This window comes from Bos javanicus, chromosome 22 (genome assembly GCF_032452875.1).
Source record: "Bos javanicus breed banteng chromosome 22, ARS-OSU_banteng_1.0, whole genome shotgun sequence".
NCBI lineage: Eukaryota > Metazoa > Chordata > Mammalia > Artiodactyla > Bovidae > Bos > Bos javanicus.
Window position 1 is genome coordinate 2,751,618 of NC_083889.1, and position 25,882 is coordinate 2,777,499.

Here is a 25,882-nt window from a genome sequence, read left to right on the forward strand (position 1 = left end):
GACTTAATTACAGCTTCATGAGGTTATAGAAGAGTTACGTTTTAGTATATTTGCATAGGCTTTTATTTTAAGTAAACCAGAGTGCTTATTTTTCACCTAAACAGGTGGTTTACTTGAGACTTGAGACTTTATTAAATGAAGATTTTTTTTTTTTCAGAGCAGCATCTCAGACACGTCGAAAAAGATGTTTTGATCCCTAAAATAATGAGAGAAAAGGCCCGAGAGAGATGTTCTGAACAAGTTCAAGGTAAGATTCAAATATTCATATAAAAATCAAATACGTTTTTTATAATATGATCTGAATTTAATCCTTAGCCTCAGAATGAAGTAGTCACTGAATTAATATGTATGAATTGGTTCTCACCCTTTCACTAAGATACCAGTATTTCAGCTTTCAGAACTTACAAGCAGCATTCATTTACAATTTAAAAATATTCTCCCAAATTCCCAGTAAAGAACATTTTTTCCCCCAGATGTACAGTTATAGAGAAAAAACTTGCATTTGTATTTTGGAGAAACAAGTTAATCTGGTGATTTTGATAGGGAAAGAAGAAACGTCAAATGTAATGTATACCTGTGTGTCCTCTGTCAACATATTAATAGAGGAATAAATTCTAAGATGATTTCCTTGGCAATGTTGCTATTATTGAATTATGAATGGAATCGCAGTGGTAAATACAGTGAGTCTGTTTTTTAAAAATTTTTCTATATTTTACAATTTTAAGTGGAAGGTATTTATGTAAATGCATGTACTAGGCACCCACATATGTCTGTGTTCTTTGGAAAATAGTTTTTAACATGAAGTATTCCTGTATTCTATAAATTTGGATATATTGTTGATTAATATGTAATATTACAGTGAAAAATATAAACAAAGGCATGGAAGGTGAAAAATGAGACCTTAAATGATGGGTAATTAGAAAAGCAGATGGCGGTATTACTGTAGAAATGTCTTGTGTTAACAGTCTACCTCTTGGACTGGCCACGTCAGAGAAGCAGTGGCAAAGCCTTGCAGACGTGGACTTTCCCCCGGCTTCCCGTTTTCCCTCTCCCTGTGGCCTTTGCTGACGGACCGTAGTTAGGCCAGGCGGGGCTGGCTGACTGCAGTTCCCCACACGTTTGTCAGCAGGAAGCCAGGTTGTATCAGCTATTGTTTGGGGACTATGTCAGGAGCAGTTGGTATCAGGCACATTCTTGTCCCTTAGATGCTGTCTCCTTAGAGAATAACCTCTGGGACTGATGGATAAAGACAATAAAAGAGAAGTTCCTCAGAATCAACACTGTGTGATGATCATTTCTTTTTCTTAAATGACTTATTATGAGCTACTCCCATTTTAAATCCATCTATAAATTAGGTTTGAATTAAATCCATCTGTAAATAAGTTTATTATAAATTATCAGGAATTTATCAGTATCATTTGATGGTCTTGCTTTCGTTATGACTTAGCTGTCTGATTGGAGCCCCTTCCCTGCCCCCCACGCCCAGATTCAGGAGAAGTTGCTCCGTTGGCACCTGCAGTGCGATTCAGTACATCCCTGGCGGTGGGTGGTCACGCTCATGGCCTCAGGAAGAGATCTTCCATCCGCCTCACAGAACTTTAAAAAATATAGATCCTGGTTCTGGTGATGGAGGAGAAAACTTAAAAATGGATAATAAAATTATAGGGTTAACTTTCACTACCAGAAAATTATTTACTTATTACTGATGTATTGGTTCAAAATTATAAACATTAGTTATTACTTATTCTGTTTTGTGAGTTTGCCCTGGTCTTCAGCTGGAGAAGAATTTGCCTGCAATGCAGGAGACCCCAGTTTGATCCCTGGGTCAGGAAGATCCCCTGGAGAGGGCATGGCAACCCACTCCCATATTCTTGCCTGGAGAACACCCATGGACAGAGGAGCCTGGCAGGTCCCACTTCATGGGGTTGCAAAGAATCAGACAGGACTGAGTGACTTTCACTTTATTCTCTTTTGTAACATGTTATTCTGATACTTAGAATGAAAGAAAGCTAGGCAACTCAGTTACAGACTGTTTACTCTCATGATTCAGATGAAAATGCAAAATGGTCCAGTGTGGGGTTCAGAACTACCTTTGCTTTGCTCTTGGACAATGAAACTTTGTTTTTGGCCTTTGAAATGAAAGAACTAGAGTGTAACTCTAAAAGGTTTATTTGTGTTACACACCTACTACTTTGTAATGGTACAGAAAAAATATTTAATTTTGCTTATTTATCAAAACTTAAGTTGCTTACAGTGTTAATGTTAAGGTTTTCTTTCTTTATTTAAAATCCTTTGAAGACTGAAAGCACCTTGAAATTTGAGGTTCATTTGAGTTATTTAAATGCATTTATCCCTAATAGAACATGTTGTAACAAATGATCTTTGAGTATTTGGACTTTTATAATCCTATATTGATTTTTTTTTTTCCTTTTAGACCATATGGTCCAAAACGGTATTTTAGAATCTAAAATTGATTATTTTATTAAGAATGATCTTGCTGTTTAACCAGGTGAATTAGGAGAGCACATACACTGGCATTGCTCAGACAGGAGTAGAACAACTCCATTTAAACTGAACAAAAAGGCATAATGTAGAATCAGGAGACTTCCATTGTGATTTATTTACTGTTTATAGCCTTTGCTTTATTACATAATCATAGGATTCTATATAAAAGCATTATGCATCCTAATTGTATAGTTCTCAGATAAAGATATAGGAATTCTAATAAATGATCTGACTTTGTGCTAAATGCCTGAAACAAGATTATGTCAGAAAGCTTTTCTGTTTGATTTTTTTTTTTCCCCTATGTCATTTCAACCCTGATCATAAGAATTGGGTCAGGCTGCCAGCAACTTAGGTTTGTGAAGGGAATGGAACAGCTTTTCCAGTGACAAAGAGAAATGAAATCACTTTCAATGAAAAAAAAAGAGATGCCTCATTATAGTCAGCAACAGCAGTTATTGACAGCTACACTTCCTATTAACAAGGAGCATTTAACTAAGAGTTTGGCTGTTGGATCTTTGGACTTGATCTAATTTGCCAGCATTAATTAGTTTCTTTTGAGCACAGACACTTGGTGCTCACAGCTATAGATTTGCAGGGCTAATTAGGATAGAAAATTGAACAGAATGGGGTAAGGCATTAACCTTCAACCATTACCAGCTGGGACACTGATAAAGACCACAGGGTCCAAATGCTCCTATTGATGTGAAGAGCACCCTAATGAATATCAATTTCAGCCAGGTTGCTATATTCTTACTAGTTCTGTCTTCATTATAAGTTTTAACCCGCTTTCCCGATCCCTTCATTATCTATGTCTGCACTACTGGGTTTTACTCTACACGGGTTCAGTCTGTGTTGCACACTTCACCTTCTGTTTAAACACAATTAAAATTTGTCTTAAGTAGTGGATAATGTTTAGAATGTTCCATGGTTACATCCCCTATTGCTTCTAAAATTTGACTTTTACCTATAATTACATGATTCTAATTCTATAGTTCATTATTTATAAAGTCATGGTAACTTCACCATTGCCATGTAATGAAAATTATAACCTGAAACAAGAAAATCTCAGCTTCAGGGTAACAATTAAGCAGTGTTTGTATTAAACTTGGGTCAACCTGAGAATCTTTTGTCTTTGTAAAATAGATATACTTCGTTGTTTCTTTTTGAAGAGAAAAAGAATGTACATCACTTTTTCCCTTAGAACTTAGTTTTGATTTGATGAATAAAGATGGCTTGACTTGATGATTAAATACAGAATTGAGAATCCCAGTCCTACTATTATCATTTCACAAGATGATAGACTCTATTGGTAGAGCATACATCAAATGAAAGGCATTTGTACAGTTCATTTAAATAGAAAACTCAGCTTTATAATGTTCTTCTTTTGCCAATGGCAAAGCATGAGTAGCAGTGAACAGAACCACTAAAATAAATGAACAAAGTAACGATGAGGGCTGAGTGTACTGGGGATGAACAGGAGGAAAACTCTTGAATGATGGCTAGACTCTGCCTTTCTGCCCACTGTGTCCCCAACTCCCAAAGGCCAAAACAGAAATCCCCTTCTACCAAGTGTGGCGGTGGAATCACTGCTTTTTCTTGAATCTGCGACATACCAGCAGACGTCAGGAGGATGGTTTGATGACCTCTGGGGGTTACTTTTCACTGTGACTTTTTCCACACGTTTGACTCTTCACTGATTTCATGATTTATATTTTCTATGTTAGTAATATTTTTAAGAATATTATTTGTCATATGTATTGGTAAAGTATGCATTCTGTTGTTATATTTTTTAGAATAAAGCCTTCATAAGAGGAAGAGTAACTGAAGTGCTATGTTTTGTAAAAATTCTTTGTATTTCTTTGCTTTTTTGAAATGCATAATTAGCAGTTTATAATGTCTCTGTTGACTAGGGAAGTTTGCCTTAAAAATAGTGCGTGCGTGTACTAAGTTGCTTCAGTCATGTCTGACTCTTTGTGATTTTGTGGACTGTAGCCTGCCAGGCTCCTCTGTCCATAGAATTCTCCAGGCAAGAATACTGGAGTGGGTAGCCATGCCTTCCTCCAGAGGATCTTCCTGATCCAGGAGTCAAACCTGTGTCTCTTATGTCTCCTGCGTTGGCAGGAGGGTTTTTTTTTTTTTTTTTTTTTTACCACTAGTGCCACCTGGGAAGCAAGAACTTTTTCTGTTTTTGGTGTGACAGATCAAGGCCAGTAAGGGACTTTGACATCAGCAGTGGCCTGGAACTTTCTTTAAACTGGATATGTTCTCCTCCTCTCTGACTCCTTTCATCCCTTGCACCTTCTTTTACAGTGTTTCAGTGTTTCTTTTGAATCAGTGTTTTTTGTGGCTGTCTTTTTCATTTGTTTGGAGAAGGCGATGGCACACCACTCCAGTACTCTTGCCTGGAAAATCCCATGGATGGAGGAGCCTGGTAGGCTGCAGTCCATGAGGTCGCTAAGAGTCGGACACAACTGAGAGACTTCACTTTCACTTTTCACTTTCATGCATTGGAGAAGGAAATGGCCACCCACTGCAGAGTTCTTGCCTGGAGAATCCCAGGGACAGGGAAGCTTGGTGGGCTGCTGTCTATGGGGTCGCACAGAGTCGGACATGACTGAGTGACTTCACTTTCACTTTTTCATTTGTTGGCCAATAGGTAGCATTGGTTCTAAAGGAACTGTAACAAGTTTAAGGGCGTGGATTGTTTATTTGACACATCATGGAACTGTTGTTAAATAACACAGAACCTTGATAAAAATGCCTGTCCTCTTTATCAGTCACATCATGAGAAATGCTGGACTGGAAGAAGCACAAGCTGGAGTCAAGATTGCCGGGAGAAATGTCAATAACTTCAGATATGCGGATGACACCACCCTTATGGCAGAAAGTGAAGAAGAACTAAAGAGCCTCTTGATGAAAGTGAAAGAGGAGAGTGAAAAAGTTGGCCTAAAGCTCAACATTCAGGAAACGAAGATCATGGCATCCGGTCCCATCACTTCATGGGAAATGGATGGGGAAACAGTGCAAACAGTGTCAGACTTTATTTTTGGGGGCTCCAAAATCACTGCAGATGGTGACTGCAGCCATGAAATTAAGAGACGCTTACTCCTTGGAAGGAAAGTTATGACCAACCTAAATAGCATATTCAAAAGCAGAGACATTACTTTGCCAACAAAGGTCCGTCTAGTCAAGGCTATGGTTTTTCTAGTGGTCATGTGTGGATGTGAGAGTTGGACTGTGAAGAAGGCTGAGCACCGAAGAATTGATGCTTTTGAACTGTGGTGTTGGAGAAGACTCTTGAGAGTCCCTTGGACTGCAAGGAGATCCAGCCAGTCCATTCTGAAGGAGATCAGCCCTGGGATTTCTTTGGAAGGAATGATGCTAAAGCTGAAACTGCAGTACTTTGGCCACCTCATGCGAAGAGTTGACTCATTGGAAAAGACTCTGATGCTGGGAGGGATTGGGGGCAGGAGGAGAAGGGAACAACAGATGATGAGATGACTGGATGGCATCACTGACTCGATGGACGTGAGTCTGAGTGAACTCCGGGAGTTTGTGATGGACAGGGAGGCCTGGCGTGCTGTGATTCATGTGGTCGCAAAGAGTTGGACACGACTGAGCGACTGAACTGAACTGAACAACTGAAATATGTTGTGTTTTATTAAATTCCAAAGGTAGATGAATTAACAAAAGAGGAACTTCAAATTAAGAATGCTTAGGATATCCTGGCAGAGAACTACCAAGGCATCATTAAAACTGATCTGAGGCCTACAGACTATGAATGGTCAAAGTAATCAGTCTTTCCAACTCTGTTACTTGAACCTGCCCCACATTTCCTACTGGTTGTTTGAATTGTACCTGTATCATCACATAATGTTTTTGCCGTATAACTAGTTCACCAATGTTGACTCACACTGAAATGGAGATGCAGCACATCTTTAGGCAAGTTTGGATCAATTAGGAGGACGAGATATAAAATCATCAAATATGATGAATGTCTGTTATGTGTAAGAGTATGTTATGTAGTCCAAGGAGCATAAAGGGATTTAAGGCACAAGTCCTCTCTTTTGGACCTTCCCTGGATGTGTCAGGTTCCCTGGGCTTAGTACTTTCCTACAAAGGCTTATTGTCCTCAGTGCACAATCATGCTCACAGCTAAGGTTTATTACAGCAAAACCAGGCAAGGGAAAAGGCACGTTGGGTGAAGGTTAGAGGAGACCAGGCGTGAGCTTCCTTGAGTTCTTACTCAGTAAAGTCAGTCAACTTGAGCATAACTCTTCTGTGGTCAAATTGTGGGGACATGTGAAGTGCTGTCTCTGGGGAGACTCAGTAGAGGCTCAGGGAGTTGGTGATGTGGCAGTTTCTGCATAGCATGTACCAACATTTCAGACTCCCAGAAGGAAAGCCCGTGTGGAGCACAAACCACATGCTTTACCCAGCTGGTCGAAGCACAGGGAGCGGCTCTTACCAATTAGGGAATAGTGAGAGTGCTCCCCAAATCCAGGTTCTGACACAGCTAAGGGTCAGCCTCGGAAGCACTTCTTTCTAAGGAGTGCAGTGTCAGGCCTGCCATGGTAACTCTTTCTTGCACACAGACACAGTAAAAGTTATTATGTTTAATAACTGTATTATTATTATTTTTTTGGTCATACCCTGTGGCATGCGGGATCTTTAGTTTCCCAACCATGGATGGAAACCACACCCCTTGCTGTGGAAGTGCAGAGTCTTAACCACTGGGCCACCAGAGAAGTCCCTGTATTTAGTAACTTTCTAATAGTTAAACAATTATGTTTAATTAAAGTTATTATGTATGCCTATTGGGCCTGATGTCATGTCAGTGGAATCATGGGTAGTAGACCTCTGTCAGTCACAAATCCAGCTGAATGATTTTTAAAACAACTGAGCACAGTGTTTGATGGTCATGACTCATTGACTGTGTAATTCTTGGTCACACACATTAATTCACACTTCTGCTGTAGGACTCATGATTGTCTTGACTTACAATGGTTTCTGAATAATGGCAATTTTATAATAAAATTATGTATACTTGGACATCAGTACTCTTGAATAATATGGCCAGTTCTTATTTCACAAAGAAAGATGCAGTGTATTTGTTTTAGGAGTTAAGCTAAATCTTTAAATGACTCAATTAGCAGGGAATATTGTTAGGGCATATAAATTTAGTATTTTTTTCTTTTTCTTTGGCTGCACCCTGCAACATGTAGGATATTAGTTTCCCTACCAGGTATCAAACCTGCACTCCTCAGTGGAGGGGAAGATTCTTAACCACTGGATCGCCAGGGAAGTGCTGAATTTAGTATTTTAACAACTGATTTATGCAACTCATCTCCGAAGGTTTAAGAGTGAAAAGTCTATGTTTTGAACACAAAGCCAAAAAATTACATTGCTTGGAACTTAGAAATGTTGTTAAAATGAGTAAATATTATTAATATAAAGTATGAGTTACAGCTGCTTCTATCAGTACTTCATTAACAAGTTTGTGTTATTTTCCTAGATTTCTTAGCTGTTCAACTTTCAAATATTTTGCCATAATAGACTTAAATCTTGTCATCTTATGTGCAATTAATCCAGACTTAACTGTAGTCTTTAAACAGTTCCATGCCTTGTTTATAAAATCTGAATATGAGATCACACTTCATTAAAGCTACCTGATGATTTTGAGTTGTGATTGCGATTCTTTCCAGATAATCAGGGACTGATACTCACAGCCAGTTGTATTTTGGCTAGATACATTCTCATTAGAATCTTATATGTCCATGGAAAAATTTTTGGCTTGTACAAAACTCTGGAATATGTTAAATTGATAGATGTAGAACTATTTAAGATATAACCAGTTTTGGGGGGGGATGGTCTAGAATTTGCAGCCCATCCTAAAGGAAATCAGTCCTGAATATTCATTGGAAGGACTGATGCTGAAGCTGAAATTCCAGTCCTTTGGCCACCTGATGCAAAGAACTGGCTCATTTGAAAAGACACTGATGCTGGGAAAGATTGAAGGCAGAGGAGAAGGGGACGACACAGGATGAAATGGTTGGATGGCATCACTGACTAGAAGGACATGAGTTTGAGTAAGCTCTGGGAGTTGGTGATGGACAGGGAAGCCTAGCGTGCTGCAGTCCATGGGGTTGCAAAGAGTTGGACATGACTAAGTGACTGAACTGAACTGAACTAATAATATATAAAACAGACAAACACAGTACTTTTTGGTTTTATTACAAGTTATTAATTTCATTACATTTAAGGAGTCAGTACGTGAAAACAATGTTGTATTTCCATGAAGCAAATCTGAACTCAGATGTTATGGAATACAGTTGTAGCCTAGTGGGTATTTCCCAGTTCATTTTTGTGGTTTACTCTTTTGGGGGATGCAAATGTAGAGTAAATCCTAAATCACATAAAGAAGAAGTTCTAAACAGAAATGATTTCTTATAATTTACTCAAAGAATTGTTCAATTAAGTAGATATAATAGAAATTTTGTTCTGAGGCTCAGAAACAAGTTTATCTGGCATCATATTTTAATATATTGGTTGTCTCCAAAGTGTTATATACTATTTGCATATATTTTAGTGTTTGTCAGCTTTTACATGACTAAGATATATTTTGACAAAGCAAAACAGAATTTTCAGATGCCCTTAAGCACTTGAATGGGCCCTTAGGTAACTGGAACATAGTCATTCAAAAGTATTTACTGAGTATTTCCAATGTGCTCCTCACCATTATATGAACAGTCAGTAAAACAGACAAAAATATTTGCCCTTATAATTCTTAGATTTCAGTGAAGGAAGGTGGTGAATACCTTAAGTTATTGTAAGAAAATATAAGTGATGTAGAGAGTAATGAAGTTGGGTCAGAGCAGTGAGGATGCTGGAGTTAGATGAGGCTGCAGTTTTTAGTAGGTGGTCAGTGTAGGTCGCACCAAGGAGGTGACATTTGGACAGAATTCTCGTAGGAGGTGAAAAGGTGAGACATACAGACATCTCTGGGAGGAGCGCTGTGAACAGAGGAGTAGCACTTGGGAAGGGGCAGATGCAGTGGGCGTGGCTGGCATGTTGGAGGGGCGCTAGAAAGGTCCTTGTGGTTAGGGTGGGAAGTGAGAGTTCAGAGGGTGATGAGTGCAGGATCAGGGTCTTGAGAGCACCGAGGAGCCAAATGAAAGGACGTGATGGCTTAGAGCAGTGGAGGGAGGTGAGTCTGATGCACGAAGCGCCGCACCACTCCCTGCTGTATTCGGAGTAGATGGGTCAGGGCGAGGGCTAAGCGGGGGCCAGGTGAGGGATGTGCGTGTGATGGTCCAGCTGACGAGGTGGAGGAGCAGCGGGTGGTGCCAGGGAGCAGACCTGGGGTGTCTTTGCAGACAGGGTTGAGAGAGACCTGTGGTTAACAGAGATGGGAAACCTGCATGTCTAGAAATTTTATGATTTTATTTTAGCTTCTGGCAATTGATAGACTGGGAGTTTGGACACGTGAACTCTGAGGTGTCTGGTAGACATCTCAGTTTGAAGCCACTATATTGGACAGTGGTAAAAATTCATCACTCTTTTTAAGGGAAATGAATATTTACCCAGTTGTGGTGGGTCTGGTATGTTTCTAATGTTTTTGTGTAAGTTCTTTTAGTATATGTTTGACACATGGTGTTGACTTAGTGATAAAAACTGACACTTTTATTCCTTGGTTTTAAGATGCCACCTGGACCACTTTCCTTCCAGAGTAAATCGTGACTACATGATGTGTTTATTCAGCACACTGTCTGTAGTACTGCTGGCTGGGGACCTGGACTCACTGCACTGAAGAAGCTGAATTGGCCATTGGTGTCACATGACAGGTTGCCAAGGGTAGCGGTTATGGCTCCTCGGTGCTGACTCTGATGGTTTGTAAGTGTGCCGGCATGGTGGTGCTGTGGCTGCCGGGCGTGGTGGGTTTTTTAGGCGATGATGCACTTTGTCTAGTACGTGTCCTTTCAGCCTATGTGCTGAGTTTATCTGTGGTTACTGCTTTTTAGTTCTGGATCGTGTTGGCTTTGCTGTAAACTATTTATCTCAGACTTCACCTAGATTGAAAAGTCATTTTCTTCCAATAGCGTAAGTAATTGTTATTATTCACTTCACTTTGTGCACTTCCAATGCTGTTTTCTGTAGCACTCTTTTTGGGGGCTGTAGCCCTATGTATGTAAACTGTAGACCATGTATTTACTCATTAAAAATGCGGTCGTACTCACATGGTGTGCTAATTTGGATTATGTGTTGAACTTAAATGTTTTAGTTTTATAATTTAATAGTTTCTACTATTATAGTTTAATAGTTTCTACTACTATAATAGTTTCTACTTTTTTGATGTTTAGTTTTTACTAAAATTGAAAGTCTTCTTGATTTTCATTACCCTAGTAATCTTATGAAAAATACACTCAAAATATTATGTGCTAATTAATGGTTGATTTTAGGAAGGATTGCTAGCAAATCTGAACATGTTTATTTATCATGCTAACTTTAAAAAAACATGATGTGAAATTGTGTACATAATTTAAGCCTAATGATAACAAAATGATAGATGCATATAGAAAAACATACGTTCAAAGTTTAATAAGTATCTGGAAATGTGGGAAGGAAGAAGGTGGATCGTAAGTTATTTCTTCTCCTATGTATAGTTTTTTTCATATTTTCCAAAGCTTTATGTTTTTATATTACTTTCTTGAAATAAACTTATGCCCTGTATGTGCAAATTACAAGTATGTAGCTTGATGAATTAAGATGTAGTAAACATGCCTGTGTCACCACTGTTGAAGCCAAGAGACAGAAGTGACCAGAAGTCACTTTCTCTGTGTTCCCTCCCGATCACTGTCCTTTTCCTCTTCCCAGAAGGGAGCGTAGATTAGTTCGCATGTGTTTTAATGTAAATGGAGTCGTATGGTATGTGTTCCTTTGCGCCTCGCTTCTTCCACTGAACTTTGTGAGGCTCACCCGTGTCTTGCATGTAGTAACAGTCCTTCCCTGTCGTCGTCACGTGGCACCGTGCTGTGAACGTGCTGTTCCTCCGTTCTGCTGTGGTAGAGATTGAGGTCATTCTTGGTTTTATGCAGATAACTCTCCTGTAAACAGTTTTGTTCACGTTCTTTGGTACCTGTGTACGTGTATTTCTATTATTTATATGCTTAGTAGTGGTATTTCTGGGCCCTGTAATGTGCATGATAGACTTCCAGATAACTGAACGCACATACACTCAACTTTGAAAAACAACCCATGAAGTAATATGGGAGGAAGAGAGTGGATTATGGGTGATTTTTAAATTTTCATAGGTTGTTCTCCATAATGAACATATATTTCTTAAAAAATAAATCTATAAAAACTCACCATATATTTTATAATACAGTAAAGCTATAAATACATAAAGAGTAAAATTTTCCATATGTTCTATAAACGTATAGAAAGATCATAAACTAGGAAAATATTTCTAACATATGTGACAAATATTTGATATCCTTAGTATATAAAGATGTACTGTCCATGAAGAATCAGTGAATATCCAGTTTAAAAAAAAAGTGCAAAGGACACAAAGCTTCTTTCTGATAAAGTACATATTATTAAACATATTCTCACTTTCAGTGGGTTAATTGAAAACCACATCCAATATGTAATTTGTGAACTTGATATGATTTAAAATTTCACAAGGGAGACTTTATGCTTCTGGCCTGGCCTAATAGCTGTATCACACACATCCTTCTGTAGAAAACAATATAAACTATGAACAAAATTTAAAGAGAACCACCTGAAGGCCTTGGAGGATAAACAAGAACAGATGGAATTCAAAGGAAGTCAAACATTGATGTTTGACTGAGAGGAAGCTGCTGCTGCTCCTGTTGCTAAGTCGCTTCAGTCGTGTCCGACTCTGTGCAACCCCACAGACGGCAGCCCACCAGGCTCCCCGTCCCTGGGATTCTCTAGGCAAGAACACTGGAGTGGGTTGCCATTTCCTTCTCCAGTGCATGAAAGTGAAAAGTGAAAGTGAAGTCACTCAGTCGTGTCTGACTCTTAGCGACCCCATGGACTGCAGCCCACCAGGCTCCTCCATTCACGGGATTTTCCAAGCAAGAGTACTGGAGTGGGGTGCCATTGCCTTCTCCGGAGGGGAGGCTGAGACTGACCAAAACAAAAACACATTGGTCTTACTGGCTTGAAGAAACAAACACAGGGTTTGGTATAACTGCAAGCCCTGAAAAGTTTGTGTTTGTACGTGGAGGAGAGGGGAGGAGCATAAATCCCAAGGATTGAGCCAGGGAAGAGGAGCTTCGTACTCTGTGCATGAACTGTGGTCAGTCCTGAACTTCATGTGGGGCACATTCCAAGCAGCTCAGTTAAGGCTAAAAGAACTGAGCCAAAATTTGAGCTCTACTCACTGTACATTGTTGGGGAGACAGGCTTTTGCAGTTTGAGTTCAGTGAAGAAAATTGATTGTTTAAAGGAAAAAGAAAAAAAAATTCTTGAGAGAGACAGAACAGGATCCACACTTTTTACATGATATTCACAGTATTCATGATCAATGTGAAATTATTCAGTGTACACAGAAACAGGAAAATATGACGGATTCTTAAGTCAGCAGAGTCGAACTTTAGGATTAGTAAAATGATGGAATTAGCAGACAAGGATTTTATCTCAGCTGTTGTAATTGTTTAAGAATGTAATGGAAAATATGGTTGCAATGAATAAAAGGAAAATCTTAACAGAATCTGAAACGAGAAAGACCCAAATCAAAATTCTGGAACTGAAATATCTGGTATAGAAAACCGTAGAATAAAAATGACAGAAGGAGTGATGAATATAGTGATAGATCAGTAGGAATATTCAATCTTAAGAACAGAGAAAAGATTAAAAATGAACAGACTCTCAGGGACCTGTAGGAGCATAAGGTTGATAACCTTTATAGTAATAGGAATTGCCTACGTATCAGAATGACTACAATGAAAACACTGACAGCATTCACTAAACATAGACCTGCCCGCTGACCCAGCAATGCTACCCAGAAGAAATGAAACACCTTTCATCCCTGTGCAGTTAGTACATACAGTAGCTCATCAGATAGCCCCAAACTGCAAACAACCCAGGGGTCTCTCAAAAGGAGAAAGGGTACACTCTGGAGGACTTATGCAGTAGATACTGTTCAACAGTAAAATGGAACATACTAGTGTTATGCGCAGTAGCACAGACGAATCTCAGACTGTCATTCTGAATGGCACTCTTTAAAAATATTGTGTTCTAGAACAGGCAGCATTTGTATGGTGTTCTGGAACAAGTCCCACTAATCTAAATGATGAATAGCCAGTTTAAAAAATGAGCAAAGGACACAAAATTTCTTTCTGATAAATCACATATAAATTTCCGATAAAGTACATATTCAGTTCAGTCGCTCAGTCCTGTCTGACTCTTTGCAACCCCATGGACTGCAGCATGCCAGGCTTCCCTGTCCATCACCAACTCCTGGAGTTTACTCAAACTCATGTCCATTGAGTCGGTGATGCCATGCAACCATCTCATCCTCTGTCGTCCCCTTCTTCCGCCTTCAGTCTTTCCCAGCATCAGGGGCTTTTCCAGTGAGTCAGTTCTTCACATCAGGTAGCCAAAGTATTGGAGTTTCAACTTCAGCATCAGTCCTTCCAATGAATATTCAGGACTGATTTCCTTTAGGATGGACTGGTTTGGTCTCCTTGCAGTCCAAGGGACTCTCACGAGTCTTCTCCAGCACCACAGTTCAAAAGCATCAATTCTTTGGCGCTCAGCTTTCTTAATAGTCCAATTCTCACCATACATGACTGTAGGAAAAACTGTAGCTTTGACTAGATGGACCTTTGTCAGCAAAGTAATGTCTCTACTTTTTAATATGCTGTCTGTTGGTCATAGCTTTTCTTCCAAGGAGCAAGCGTCTTTTAATTTTGTGGCTGCAGTCACCATCTACAGTGATTTTGGAGGCCCCCCCCAAAAAAAAAAATAAAGTCTGTCACTGTTTCCTTTGTTTCCTCATCTATTTGCCATGAAGTGATGGGCCGGATGCCATGATCTTCGTTTTCTAAATGTTCAGTTCTAAGCCAAGTTTATTATTCTCCTTTTTCACTTTCATCAAGAGGCTCTTTAGTTCTTCTTTGCTTTTTGCTATAAGGGTGGTGTCATCTGCATCTATTTGAGATTATTGATATTTCTCCTGGCAATCTTGATTCCAGCTTGTGCTTCATCCAGCTCGGCATTTTGCATGATGTAGTCTGCATATAAGTTATATAAGCAGGGTGACAATATACAGCCCTGATGCACTCCTTTCCCGATTTGGAACCAGTCTGTTGTTCCATGTCCGGTTCTACCTGTTGCTTCTTGGCCTGCGTACAGATTTCTCAGAGGGCAGATCAGGTGGTCTGGTATTCCCATCTCTTGAAGAATTTTCCACAGTTTGTTGTGATCCACACAGTAAAAGGCTTTGGTGTAGTCAATAAAGCAGAAGTAGATGTTTTTCTGGAACTCTCTTGCTTTTTTAATGATCCAGTGGATGTTGGCAATTTGATCTCTGATTCCTCTGCCTTTTCGAAATCCGGCTTGAACATCTGGAAGTTCACGGTTCACGTACTGTTGAAGCCTGGCTTGGAGAATTTTGAGCATTACTTTGCTAGTGTGTGAGATGAGTGCAATTGTGCAGTAGTTTGAACAGTCTTTGGCATTGCCTTTCTTTGGGATTGGAATGAAAACTGACCTTTTCCAGTCCTGTGGCCACAGTTGAGTTTTCCAAATTTGCTGGCATATTGAGTGCAACACTTTCACAGCATCATCTTTTAGGATTTGAAAAAGCTCCACTGGAATTCCATCACCTCCACTAGCTTTGTTCGTAGTGATGCTTCCTAAGGCCCATTTGACTTCGGACTCCAGTATGTCTGGCTCTAGGTGAGTGATCACACCATTGTGATTATCTGGGTCATGAAGATCTTTTTGTATAGTTCTTCTGTGTATTTTTGCCACCTTTTCTTCATGTCTTCTGCTTCTGTTAGATCCATACCATTTCTGTCCTTTATTTTGCCCTTTATGCTAATAGCTGAGAAAAAAGAAGCTAAAGGCAAAAGAGATAGCAAAAGATATACCCATTTGAATGCAGAGTTCCAAAGAATAGCAAGGGGAGAGGGATAAGAAAGCCTTCCTCAGTGATCAATGCAAAGAAATAGAGGAAAACAATGGAATGCGAAAGACTAGAGATCTCCTTAAGAAAATTAGAGATACCAGGGAAAATTTCATGCGAAGATGGGCACAGTAAAGTACATATTATTAACAATAGTATTAAGTATGCTCTCATTTTGAGTGTGTTAATTGCAAACCACACCCAGTATGTAACTAATAAACTTGATATGACTTCCAAATTCATAACACACACCTGACTGCTAGGGGACGGGTTCTGATTAGAAAGGGACATTAAAGCAACTTTCTGGAGTGATTTTGATGTTTTGTGCTTTGATTTGTGTTGCACAGGTGTGTGCTTTTGTTGAGTATTGTATTTAAGATTTGTTTATTTCACTGTATATACATGTCATCTACTAGTAAAAATATAGAACTCTGATCATGCCCATCATGAAGTAAGTGGTGAGAAAATGTATATGAGCTATAACGTTGCTGAGGCTTTGGAGAAGCAGTTTCTACACTGCTGGCTTAGAATATAGATCAGCATGATGTCAGCAAAAGAGTTGGTAAATATTTAAAAAAATTAACAAAGATTCCTAAATATGGCTTCCCTGTGTGTGTGAAGGCAGTGATTAGAGATGTGCCATAGTGTTGGGTGTAATATAAAAGTCTGTCAAAAACTTTGACGTCAAGAGTTGATTGGTTATAAAGATTACGTTATCAGAAGTGATAATATACATATCGTGATCTTGTGACCGTAATGATTCGTTTTCAATATAAGAGACTGGCATACTATGTAATTTTCACCCAGGGTTGCTGGTCTGCAGTGGTCAGCTCCTGCCCTCTGCCTGTGTCTCTCACTGGAGCCCAGCTGTGCGCATTTTCTTAGGTATTACCTGTGGCCCCTCTCACGCTGCTATAGTAGATTGGAGTAGTTGCAGCAGAGACAATACAGCTCACAAAGCCTAAAATATTTACCATAAACTTCTTTTGAAAAAATTTCCTAATCCCTTGTTTGCGTGCATACATGCAATTGTGTCCAACTCTCTTTGACCCCATGGACTATAGCCTGCTAGGCTCCTCTGTCCATGGGATCATCCTCAGCAGGAACAGTGGAGTGGGTTGCCATTTCCTGCTCCGGGAGAGTCTTCCCAACCCAAGGATTGAACCTGCATCTCCTGCATTGTGAGGTGGATTCTTTACCACTGCGTCACCTGGGAAGTACAATCCCTAGTTTAATTAGATAAAATTTTTAAAAATATAGAAGGCCTTGCCAAAAGTAACTAATTCATAAGCACAACACTGTGTGCATAAGTGTGACTGAGACCAAGTTGGTCTTTATCCTTAAGTTAAGTATGGGAGGTGGGAGTTAGACTGGCAATGTGTGTGTAATCAACATCCATAGTTTTATTCTGCACTGGAATATCATATACAAGTCCTTACTTTCAAAATGCATAAATGCATAGTCTGTTTATATTGAGTTTTTTAATCCCCTTGATTCTACATCATAACCTTATAACTGGTTTTAGTGATGACCAGACTCAAAAAACATAGCACCAATTTAACCCTGAATTTATGGTATTAGACATCTTTCCCTATTTTTTGTATTAACTATGAATGTTTTGGTTGCTCTGTGATTGTAGCTGTTCTTAGTTTTCATGCGTCTCTTTTCCTGAACCTTAATTTCATTTGCTTCCATCATGGAGGCTCAGCCCCAAATTATGTAGGCAAGCCTTCCAGTTCTTTTCCAGAGCCTCAAAGATTCTTGGTAAACTCCTCTTGGGAAATGATAAATCCAAGTATATTTTTGCAGTCTTCATTCTCAACCCCCTTTTATCCTGTAAATTACACGATTACCCCTTTCCCTCTTTCCCGTTAGGAAAATCGCTCCCCTTGTGGCACACAAACTTTCCCTTCCACGGTGGTCTTTCCTCTGTGTTCCATCAGCACGACCTTTGATTGTCAGATTTCAAATCTTGACTCTAATCTCCATGAGCAGAGATTGATTTGTGGTCGTCTTAGATCCCTGAGTTCACAGGATGATGTCATGTGAGTGATTAGCTTACAGTTTTAGGGAAGACAGTTGCCCTGACATGAAGCTGTGGTCCTTACCCAGCCTGTGCCTGTGTGCTCGGTCCTCCCCACCCTGGTGGTGCTCCCCGTGCACAGAGCTGAGGAGACACCCTCGATGCCCTGTTTGAGAGGAAGGCCCTGCGTCACGACACATTTACACTCAAAAACTGTCTACAGATGGAGTTACAATGTTGTTCTAGTTAGCGAGTATGTATTATAGAGTATATATACAAGCATGAGAATTGGTCCTTTAAAAATCTTAATATGGATTAAAGAACATACACATACATGACTCATCGAGTTATTACTCTAATCCTGCATATCAGCCAGGGAAATTCTCAGCTCATTTTTGTTATGTTGCTGCTGCTGCTGCTGCTAAGTCACTTCAGTCGTGTCCAACTCTGTGAGACCCCATAGACGGCAGCCCACCAGGCTCCCCTGTCCCTGGGATTCTCCAGGCAAGAACACTGGAGTGGGTTGCCATTTCCTTCTCCAGTGCATGAAAGTGAAAAGTGAAAGTGAAGTCGTGTCTGACTCTTAGCGACCCCATGGACTGCAGCCCACCAGGCTCCTCCGTCCATGGGATTTTCCAGGCAAGAGTACTGTTTGTATGTTAACTCTCATCATATGTGTATATTAGACTCATATATGCTCCGTTTTTGAGTTTCACTAAAAGAAAAGGCTGAGTCAAAGATTCCACTGTTAAGTGTATAGGTTAGTGTCCTTGATAGCTAATACACCTTTCACATTGGTATACAATAACTCTTTTTTTCCATGCCGATATTTTGAGTGGCCCTATTTGAATATCAAGACTTCTGCCTCACTGATGCAGAGTCAGCTTAGATCGGCAGTCAGGAAACCCCTTTATGTTTTTGATCTTGAAGGAACATTGGTTTTCCTATAGTGGGTTATACTGGGACCTTTTTAGGGTTAATTGTCATTGGGTTGGATTCTTCACCTTTTTTCCCTATACATTTTAACATACCATTTAATGAATGTAAAGTTATGCAGAACATTTATATTGAATAGACTTGTTAAGTATGTCTTTCCTATCTGCTGCATGGTTCCTGCTGAGAGTGTTAATATTCAAATATCCATATATGATGTGAGTCATTCCGGAAGATGCCTAATAAGAATATACCATGTTCTTCATCTTTGAATTATCACTGTTCAAGAATATATTCCATAATGATATTTTTCAGCAGTGGGTGGAATATCTCTGTTTTCTTCTATTTCCTTTTTGTTTTAAAGGAGAAGTTCCAAGGTTTAAGGAAATAGGTCATGGCATCTATAAACTGGTCAGGAACTGAAGTATATTATGAAATAAAAAATGAAGCTGAGTTGCCCTCTAGGGGTTCAGTTTTAACACAGCACATGTGGAAACAAGGTAATGAGATCTTGGGGGGAAGGGTCTGCCAAACAGGGAAGCTCTGTTCATTTTCTGTGGGGTGTGACCAGTCAAAGCAAGCTGACTTTGTAATTAAAAATGAGAACATCCCAATTTTGTAACCTACAGGCAGTTTAACTGAACATCCTTTTTGGGGCTTCTTGGTTGGTTTTACAGTTAGAGCATGTGTGCCAGACTAATTCAAACATCAACGTATTTTCAAGAATCCGACCCACGACCCACGATGCTCCTCTGTCACCTCAGTGTCAGCTCACTAGCACTTGCCAGTCAGCTGCCTCCCCTCTGCTGCTCAAACCCAGCAGAGACCTCAGCGAAGTGGGTTCCTCATGAATCTTAGTGCAGTCAGGCTGCGGTGGTGGGTCTCTAGTGGCATCTTTGTGGACTGGGTCTTCTGGCCTGAATGGTGTCCAGCTTGGCATCACTTAAGGTCCAGTTGTTCTCTTCAGACTCTGTCTCTGACACAAAGTGCTCTACTTTGTAATTATAGAATTAGGCTCCTCACCATTTAGTCACTAAGTCATGTCCAACTCTTCTGTGACCCCACAGACTAGCCCATCAGGCCCCTCTGTCCATGGGATTCTCCAGGCAAGTATACTGGAGTGGGCTGCCATTTCCTTCTCTGGGGGATCTTCCTGATCCAGAATCAAACCCACATCTCCTGCACACGACTCCTGCATTGCAGGCGGATTCTTACTGCCGAGCTACCAGGGAAGTCCCTTACTGTTTAGTAAGAGGGAGCAATTTCTTTCACATTATTGAAAATGTTAACTGGACTTAGACTTGAAAGTGAAAGTTGCTCAGTTGTGTCCAACTCTTTGTGACTCCATGGACTGTAGCCTGCCAGGCTCCTCTGTCCATGGAATTCTCCAGGCCAAAATATTGGAGTGTGTAGCTGTTCCCTTTTCCATGGGATCTTCCCAACTCAGGTATTGAACTCAGGTCTCCTGCATCGCAAGTGGATTCTTCACCATCTGAGCCACCAGGGAAGCCCAGGAATACTGGAGTGGGTAGCCTATCCCTTCTCCAGCAGATCTTCCTGACCCAGAAATCGAACTGGCGTCTCTTGCATTGCAAGAGGATTCTTTACCAGCTGAGCTACCAGGACTTGAGTAAATGGCAAATATGGGGTTCGTGTGCGGAGATTTAAATGTTTTGTGTGTTTCAGCACATTTCTATATCAAATGTAAAAATTCACATGGTTATTGACATATTTTTAAAAGATTAGTATGTACTGTATGTGTGTGCATGTGTTTTAATAATGCTCTTTGTTATTCCCTTTGAGAGGTGCTATAAAACTTTACTCCTTTTAATTTATATTTTCACTTCTGTAGTTGTATTGAGCTTTTCCCGTCTTTTTCTCATGGTTATGGAAAAACCTTGATTATTAATGTCAGAACCTGTTTTTTATCATTACTTGTTTCTTTTAAAGTTCAGGTTTTATTTAAATGCTTTAATACCTGAAACTCATTGGATTTTGATATATATGGTGAAGATTTGTGCTGTCTAGTTTGGTAGTCACTGGTCACAGAAGCGACTTCATTTTTCCTAGCACTGCCCAAACTTGCAGTGCTCACTGGCTCCATGTGGCCTGTGGCTGCCATACTGGACAATCCAGTCACTGATCATCTCTACCACTGCAGAACTTTTTTGGGACAGCAGTGGTATAGACATATGAATCATCCTTGTCAGTGTATTTTTAAAAACATCTTAATACTGGTAGTTTCCTGTGTAAAATGAATTGAAATATGTAAACATATGCTTTTGTATTTTCTTCTCTTTTAGCAAAAGAATATTTTGGAAATAACTGTAATTGAAACTCATCACATATGAAATAGTTTTACATATCTATATATTTAAAGATCAGCCTGTATTTCTGATCACAAGCTAAATGATATCAACTGTTATAGTAAAAATTATATATATTTGAAATATGTAAATATATCTCCTTTATCTCCATCTTATGGAAATATATGTAAATCCTGTTCTTAAGAATGTTGTTAAAATGTGTTCATCTTTACATTGACTTTCTCTGCTCTTTCCCGTTACTGTAAATGAAGTGTTTATTAACAAAATTTTAGGTCTTGTTCCAGGAGCCAACTAAAAATAATTTTAGATTTTATAATTACTATAAAGGGGGAAATATAGAACTACAAGCCATTTGAGTATGTTGGAATATTAAAACAAGGAATACAAACATTTTAGTCATGGTTGAGAGAAAAACACATCCGACAGCTGTAGCTTCTTACGTGGAGATACAGTTTGTTGTCATTAAAGAGGATTATGGTAAATATGTTTCTGTGATAAATCTATGAAGTTTCATAAATTGTCTCTTGCTGACACAATTTTTTTGGTAAATAATTTTTAGTTTTTATAGTTTCTAGTTTTTGAATGTACTCAGCCTTTTTGAAGATAATTATCATTATAAAATTATTTTTGGAAGTAAATTTTAAAATGGGCATTAAAATAATTTGTAAACTATAACATTCTATATAAATGCATAAAATTATCTTCTTAAATTCTAATATGAAATATCAAAGATTTAAGAACAAACTTCAAATCAGATTTATCAGAATCAGATTTATTTAAAATTTTTTTAATTAAAATAATTTTTTTAAACTTTCTTAAGGATTTTTAACAGATTGTATTTAACTTAATATTTTGGCTTTTATATTTTAGCTTGGTAAGTTTTGTTTTTTTTTAGTTGACTAATATAATTTACAAAGTAGTATTAATTTAGAGTTTAGTTTTTATATGGAAAAGTCTATGAATGCTGTAGGAATTCTGAAAGAATATTTTAGTTAAATTCCAAGAGCTTAGGAAGAATTTTATGCATCAGATAGACTTTTTAGCTAGGTTAGATTTAGATTAACTTAAAAAAAAAATCCATTTATGTTATCAATAATTAGGGAAGAAATGGCCTAAAAATGGGCAATGTTTCAATTACCTATTTAGAAGATATCCCAAATAGGAGTTAGAACATGAAAGCTGAATATAATGCAAGTTATCTGTGGTACAGTGAATAGAAATCAGCCTAAAAATAAACCTAATTATAAGACTAGTTTAGGACCCTGTTTTGGTGCTTCTTGAAAGCCTAGCAAAAAAAGCCTAGACCTAATATAATAGAAAACAGGGATTTCCTTGCAGGTAAGTTTTATTTAGGGAAATTCTGGGATCTTAGAAATTTGCATTAGATGGATGTTTTGAGGTTACTGGTCCCAGTTCAGGAATCTTTCCGACTATATATGAGACCTTCCATTTTTGATACCTCTGCCCCAATTCAGACTTTTATTATTTATGCCCTCCTATATCTGATTGTTAGTTTTTTAGAAAACACCATTCTTGAAATAAAAATTATAAATACTATATAAAACTATAAAATTCATATAATTATATAAAATTATGAGTTATATAAATTTATATAAGAAATATAGAAAATATGAAATCCCTTCCACAAAATTATCCTGAATGTCAACATTCACACATACAGATCTCTCTGTGATTAAGGTATTACTTAAAATACATCATATTTTAAAACTGAATTTAGTAAACCTAAAGTAAAGTTTAGAACTTTACTTTAAAGTTTACTTTAAAGTTCTAAAGTAAAATTTAGAACTAAACTAAACTGAAAGATTTGCTGACATTCAGGTAAAATTTTTTGATTAAAAAGTGTATTACTTCTAAGTTTGCCTCAAATCTTAAGATTATATAAAAGCCATTAATAAACTTGAGTCATTGTTTTTTTTTTTTTAATTTCATGATCTAGTTTGGCACAGTATTGAAAATATTGTACTCCCTGCACATCCTGTCTCCTAGGGTCCCAGTTTTTGTCAGTTGTATTTCCACATGGTCACAATGTATAATACTTGCTTTCTATAACTGAAAATTCAGTGCTCACCACATCTCCTCATTCCATTTTTTGTTCTATCCATTGTTTCATGGGCTAGATTTCATTGTCACGTAGCTTATTTGAGAAGAATCTTTGGACCCTAGAACCCTTACTGTCTGTCATGTTTGGAAGTGACTGCTTGTTGCCCTGCGCATGTATGAGATAGAGGGTGGGTATAAAATTATGGTGTTCTTTCCCTCAGAACTTGGGACGTGTTGCATTCGTGATTTGTGAACCTGGATGTTGCTCTGGGAAGGCAGAGGCCAGCCTGACTTTCATCCCCTCCTCACCTCGCACCCACCTTGCTCAGATGATGTGATTTTTCTGCTTGGATAGTAGAAACATTCTTCCTTTATCCCTGCGTTTGGCATCTTGGGTGTTGATTAGTCTGTATCAGTTCTTTCTATACTATGTCCCTTAATTTGTAGATTCAGTTCTTCATCTCAGAAAACGTTTCTTAAATTGTCACTGAAAATGTCTTTTTTCTTTGCCTGTTTTGAATTCTGTGCTCAAAGATGCCAGTCATCCTGGGAACTTGGACATGGGATTAACTCTTGGTGTCATTTTGGCTGCATCACAAATTACCCCAAACCGGGTGCCCCCAGCTTCGCACACTGGCCATCTCACAGTGTCTGCGGGTCAGCGCTGCACACGGCTGCCTCAGTCGCTCACAGGCGGCAGGGGTCTCAGCTCACCTGTGACCTCAACCGGGGGTCTGCCAACAGTGCCCCAGCTGCTCTCCTCCTTCCTGGTCGCGGGAGCCGCTCCCATGGGTGGTTTTCCTCAAAGCACGTGAGCTGGGAAGGCAGCTGTGTGTGCGCACAGGGGAGGAGTCCTGATCCTTTCTCAGGGCGCGCCCTCTACCCGGAAGGGGGTGGCTGGTTCAGCCTGCCCTCCAGGCCTGGGCCCCAGGGGGCTGGCATCTGTCCAGGCCTCCTTAGAACCTGCCTCCTGCAGTAACCACCTGCCACACCTTGGCCTTCTCTACCTCTGTGGGACCTTTTTGGTTTTCCTCTGAATTTACCATGATTATCCCAAGTCATTTCTATTAAAATCCCCCACTTGAATTTTAGCTGTGTCTACTTTATTATTTATTAGCACTGTAATGGATTTGTCTTGGTCTTCAGTTTATATTTTTATCTCCTCCTTCATCTCGCTCTGTTTTATCAGCCATTCCTTGAAGTCTGGCTTTCTTGAACTTAGGTTTTTGTGAAGTTCTTATGTAGTTTGACATCTGAGATGAATCTTCTTTTCCTTCGGGCGTGTTTGCAGAGTTGCCCTGCTGCTTCTCTGAGAAGTTGTGGGTTAATCCTAACACTCTTGCCACCTTTTTCTGAGGTCTCTCATCGCTTGTGGGAGCCTGGAGGAAGGCCGGGCAGTGCCTGGTTTCTGTTAAATAGCTTTCAGGGCCGTGTCCTCTTTCCCGTGGGGTGGCCTTTGGGTGCCCCTCTCTGTTAAGTTTGGAGCTTGGGTGGGGAGCAGCAGCCCTGGGGGGTCTTCTTCCCTTGTTGGGTCCTCTGCAGGGGCTGGAGGCTTTTGTTCTAGATGCTTTATTTTGCTTTTGCTTTTTCCTTAGGATTTCTGTATGTGCCTTGTCTGCTGCTCTCGAGGTTAAGAGGCTGGCAGTGGAGATTCCAGGACTTTCTCAGCTCTTTCTCTGTGACTCCAGGGTTCTGCGGGTGGAGCAAGAATGGGATCTGAGCTGAGCTTTGTCAGAATCTTCTCTTTCTTTCCTTACTGCTCCTTTGTAAAGCTTAGGGTATAAGACCAGAGATACACCTTTTTTCTTGTGTTGTGAGAGCTAGCCAATGTTCCCTTTTCTTAAACTCCTTTTCGTTTATTTTTCTTTTTTTTTTTTTTCGTTTATTTTTCTGAACAAGCAGAGCAGGAGTTCATACTCTTCCTGGTTGAGAACTCCTGGAAGGCAGCAGAGGCAGAATACACTTACCCAGGGAACAGGTGTTGCTACAAACCAGCTCTCTGGGCTCTTGAGTGAGTTCTTTCAGCACCATTCTCCTTCCTATAGATTCAAGAGGTAGATTTAGAGACTTCACGTGAGCTTTTACCCAGGACCGTCCTCAGTATCTGTTGCTTGAATTGTTTTCTTATTGTGTAGACTGGCTTTCCCTGTCTGGAAGATTTCCCCTTTCCTAACTTCACCCTGAGTGTAACTGCTCGGGAGAGCTTGCTGAGGTGCATAGTCTGGTCCATGTCATTCCCGCTGCCTCTAGGGTCCATGCTATACTCTTAGGTTCAGCATCTTCCAGGATGTCCGTGGAACTTCCCGGTGGCTCTAGTGGTAAGGAACACGCCTGCCAGCACAGGAGATGTAAGAGATGTGGGCTTGATTCCTGAGTTGGGAAGATCTCCTGGAGGAGGAAATGCAACCCACTCCAATATTCTTGCCTGGAGTATCCCATGGATAGAAGAGCCTGGCGGGCTACAGTCCATGGGGTCGCAAAGAGTCAGACATGACTGAAGTGACTTAACACACACATACATAAGATGTCACTTTAGTCTGCCTTGCTAGTCATGGTCTCTTTCTCTTTCTTGAGCTTCAGCTCTGGCTAAATTTAAATATTTTCAGTTTCCCATTGGTTTCTCTGGTGGCTCAGTGGTGAAGAATCTATCTGCAGTGTAGGAGATGTAGGTTTGATCTCTGTGTCTGGAAGATCCCCTGGATGAGTGCATGGCAACCCACTCTAGTCCTCTTGCCTGGAGAATCCCATGGACAGAGGAGCCTGGTGGGCTACGTCCAAAGGGTTGCAGAGTCAGACACGCCTGAGATGACTGAGCATGCATACCCCAGGTGGGTTTCCAGGATGTAGCTGGACCATAACATGGCTGTGCATCCC

At 39.7% G+C, this 25,882-nt stretch overlaps 1 protein-coding gene across 1 annotated transcript in view; it reads left to right on the forward strand.

The window, feature by feature from the left end:
• Window positions 1–25,882, forward strand: part of CMC1 (C-X9-C motif containing 1) — a 76,413-nt gene that overhangs the window by 22,505 nt on the left and 28,026 nt on the right. The window contains exon 3 of the mRNA XM_061397355.1: window positions 158–247. Within this exon, the coding sequence (XP_061253339.1) occupies window positions 158–247 (90 nt within the window). The remainder of the gene's footprint in view (window positions 1–157; window positions 248–25,882) is intronic.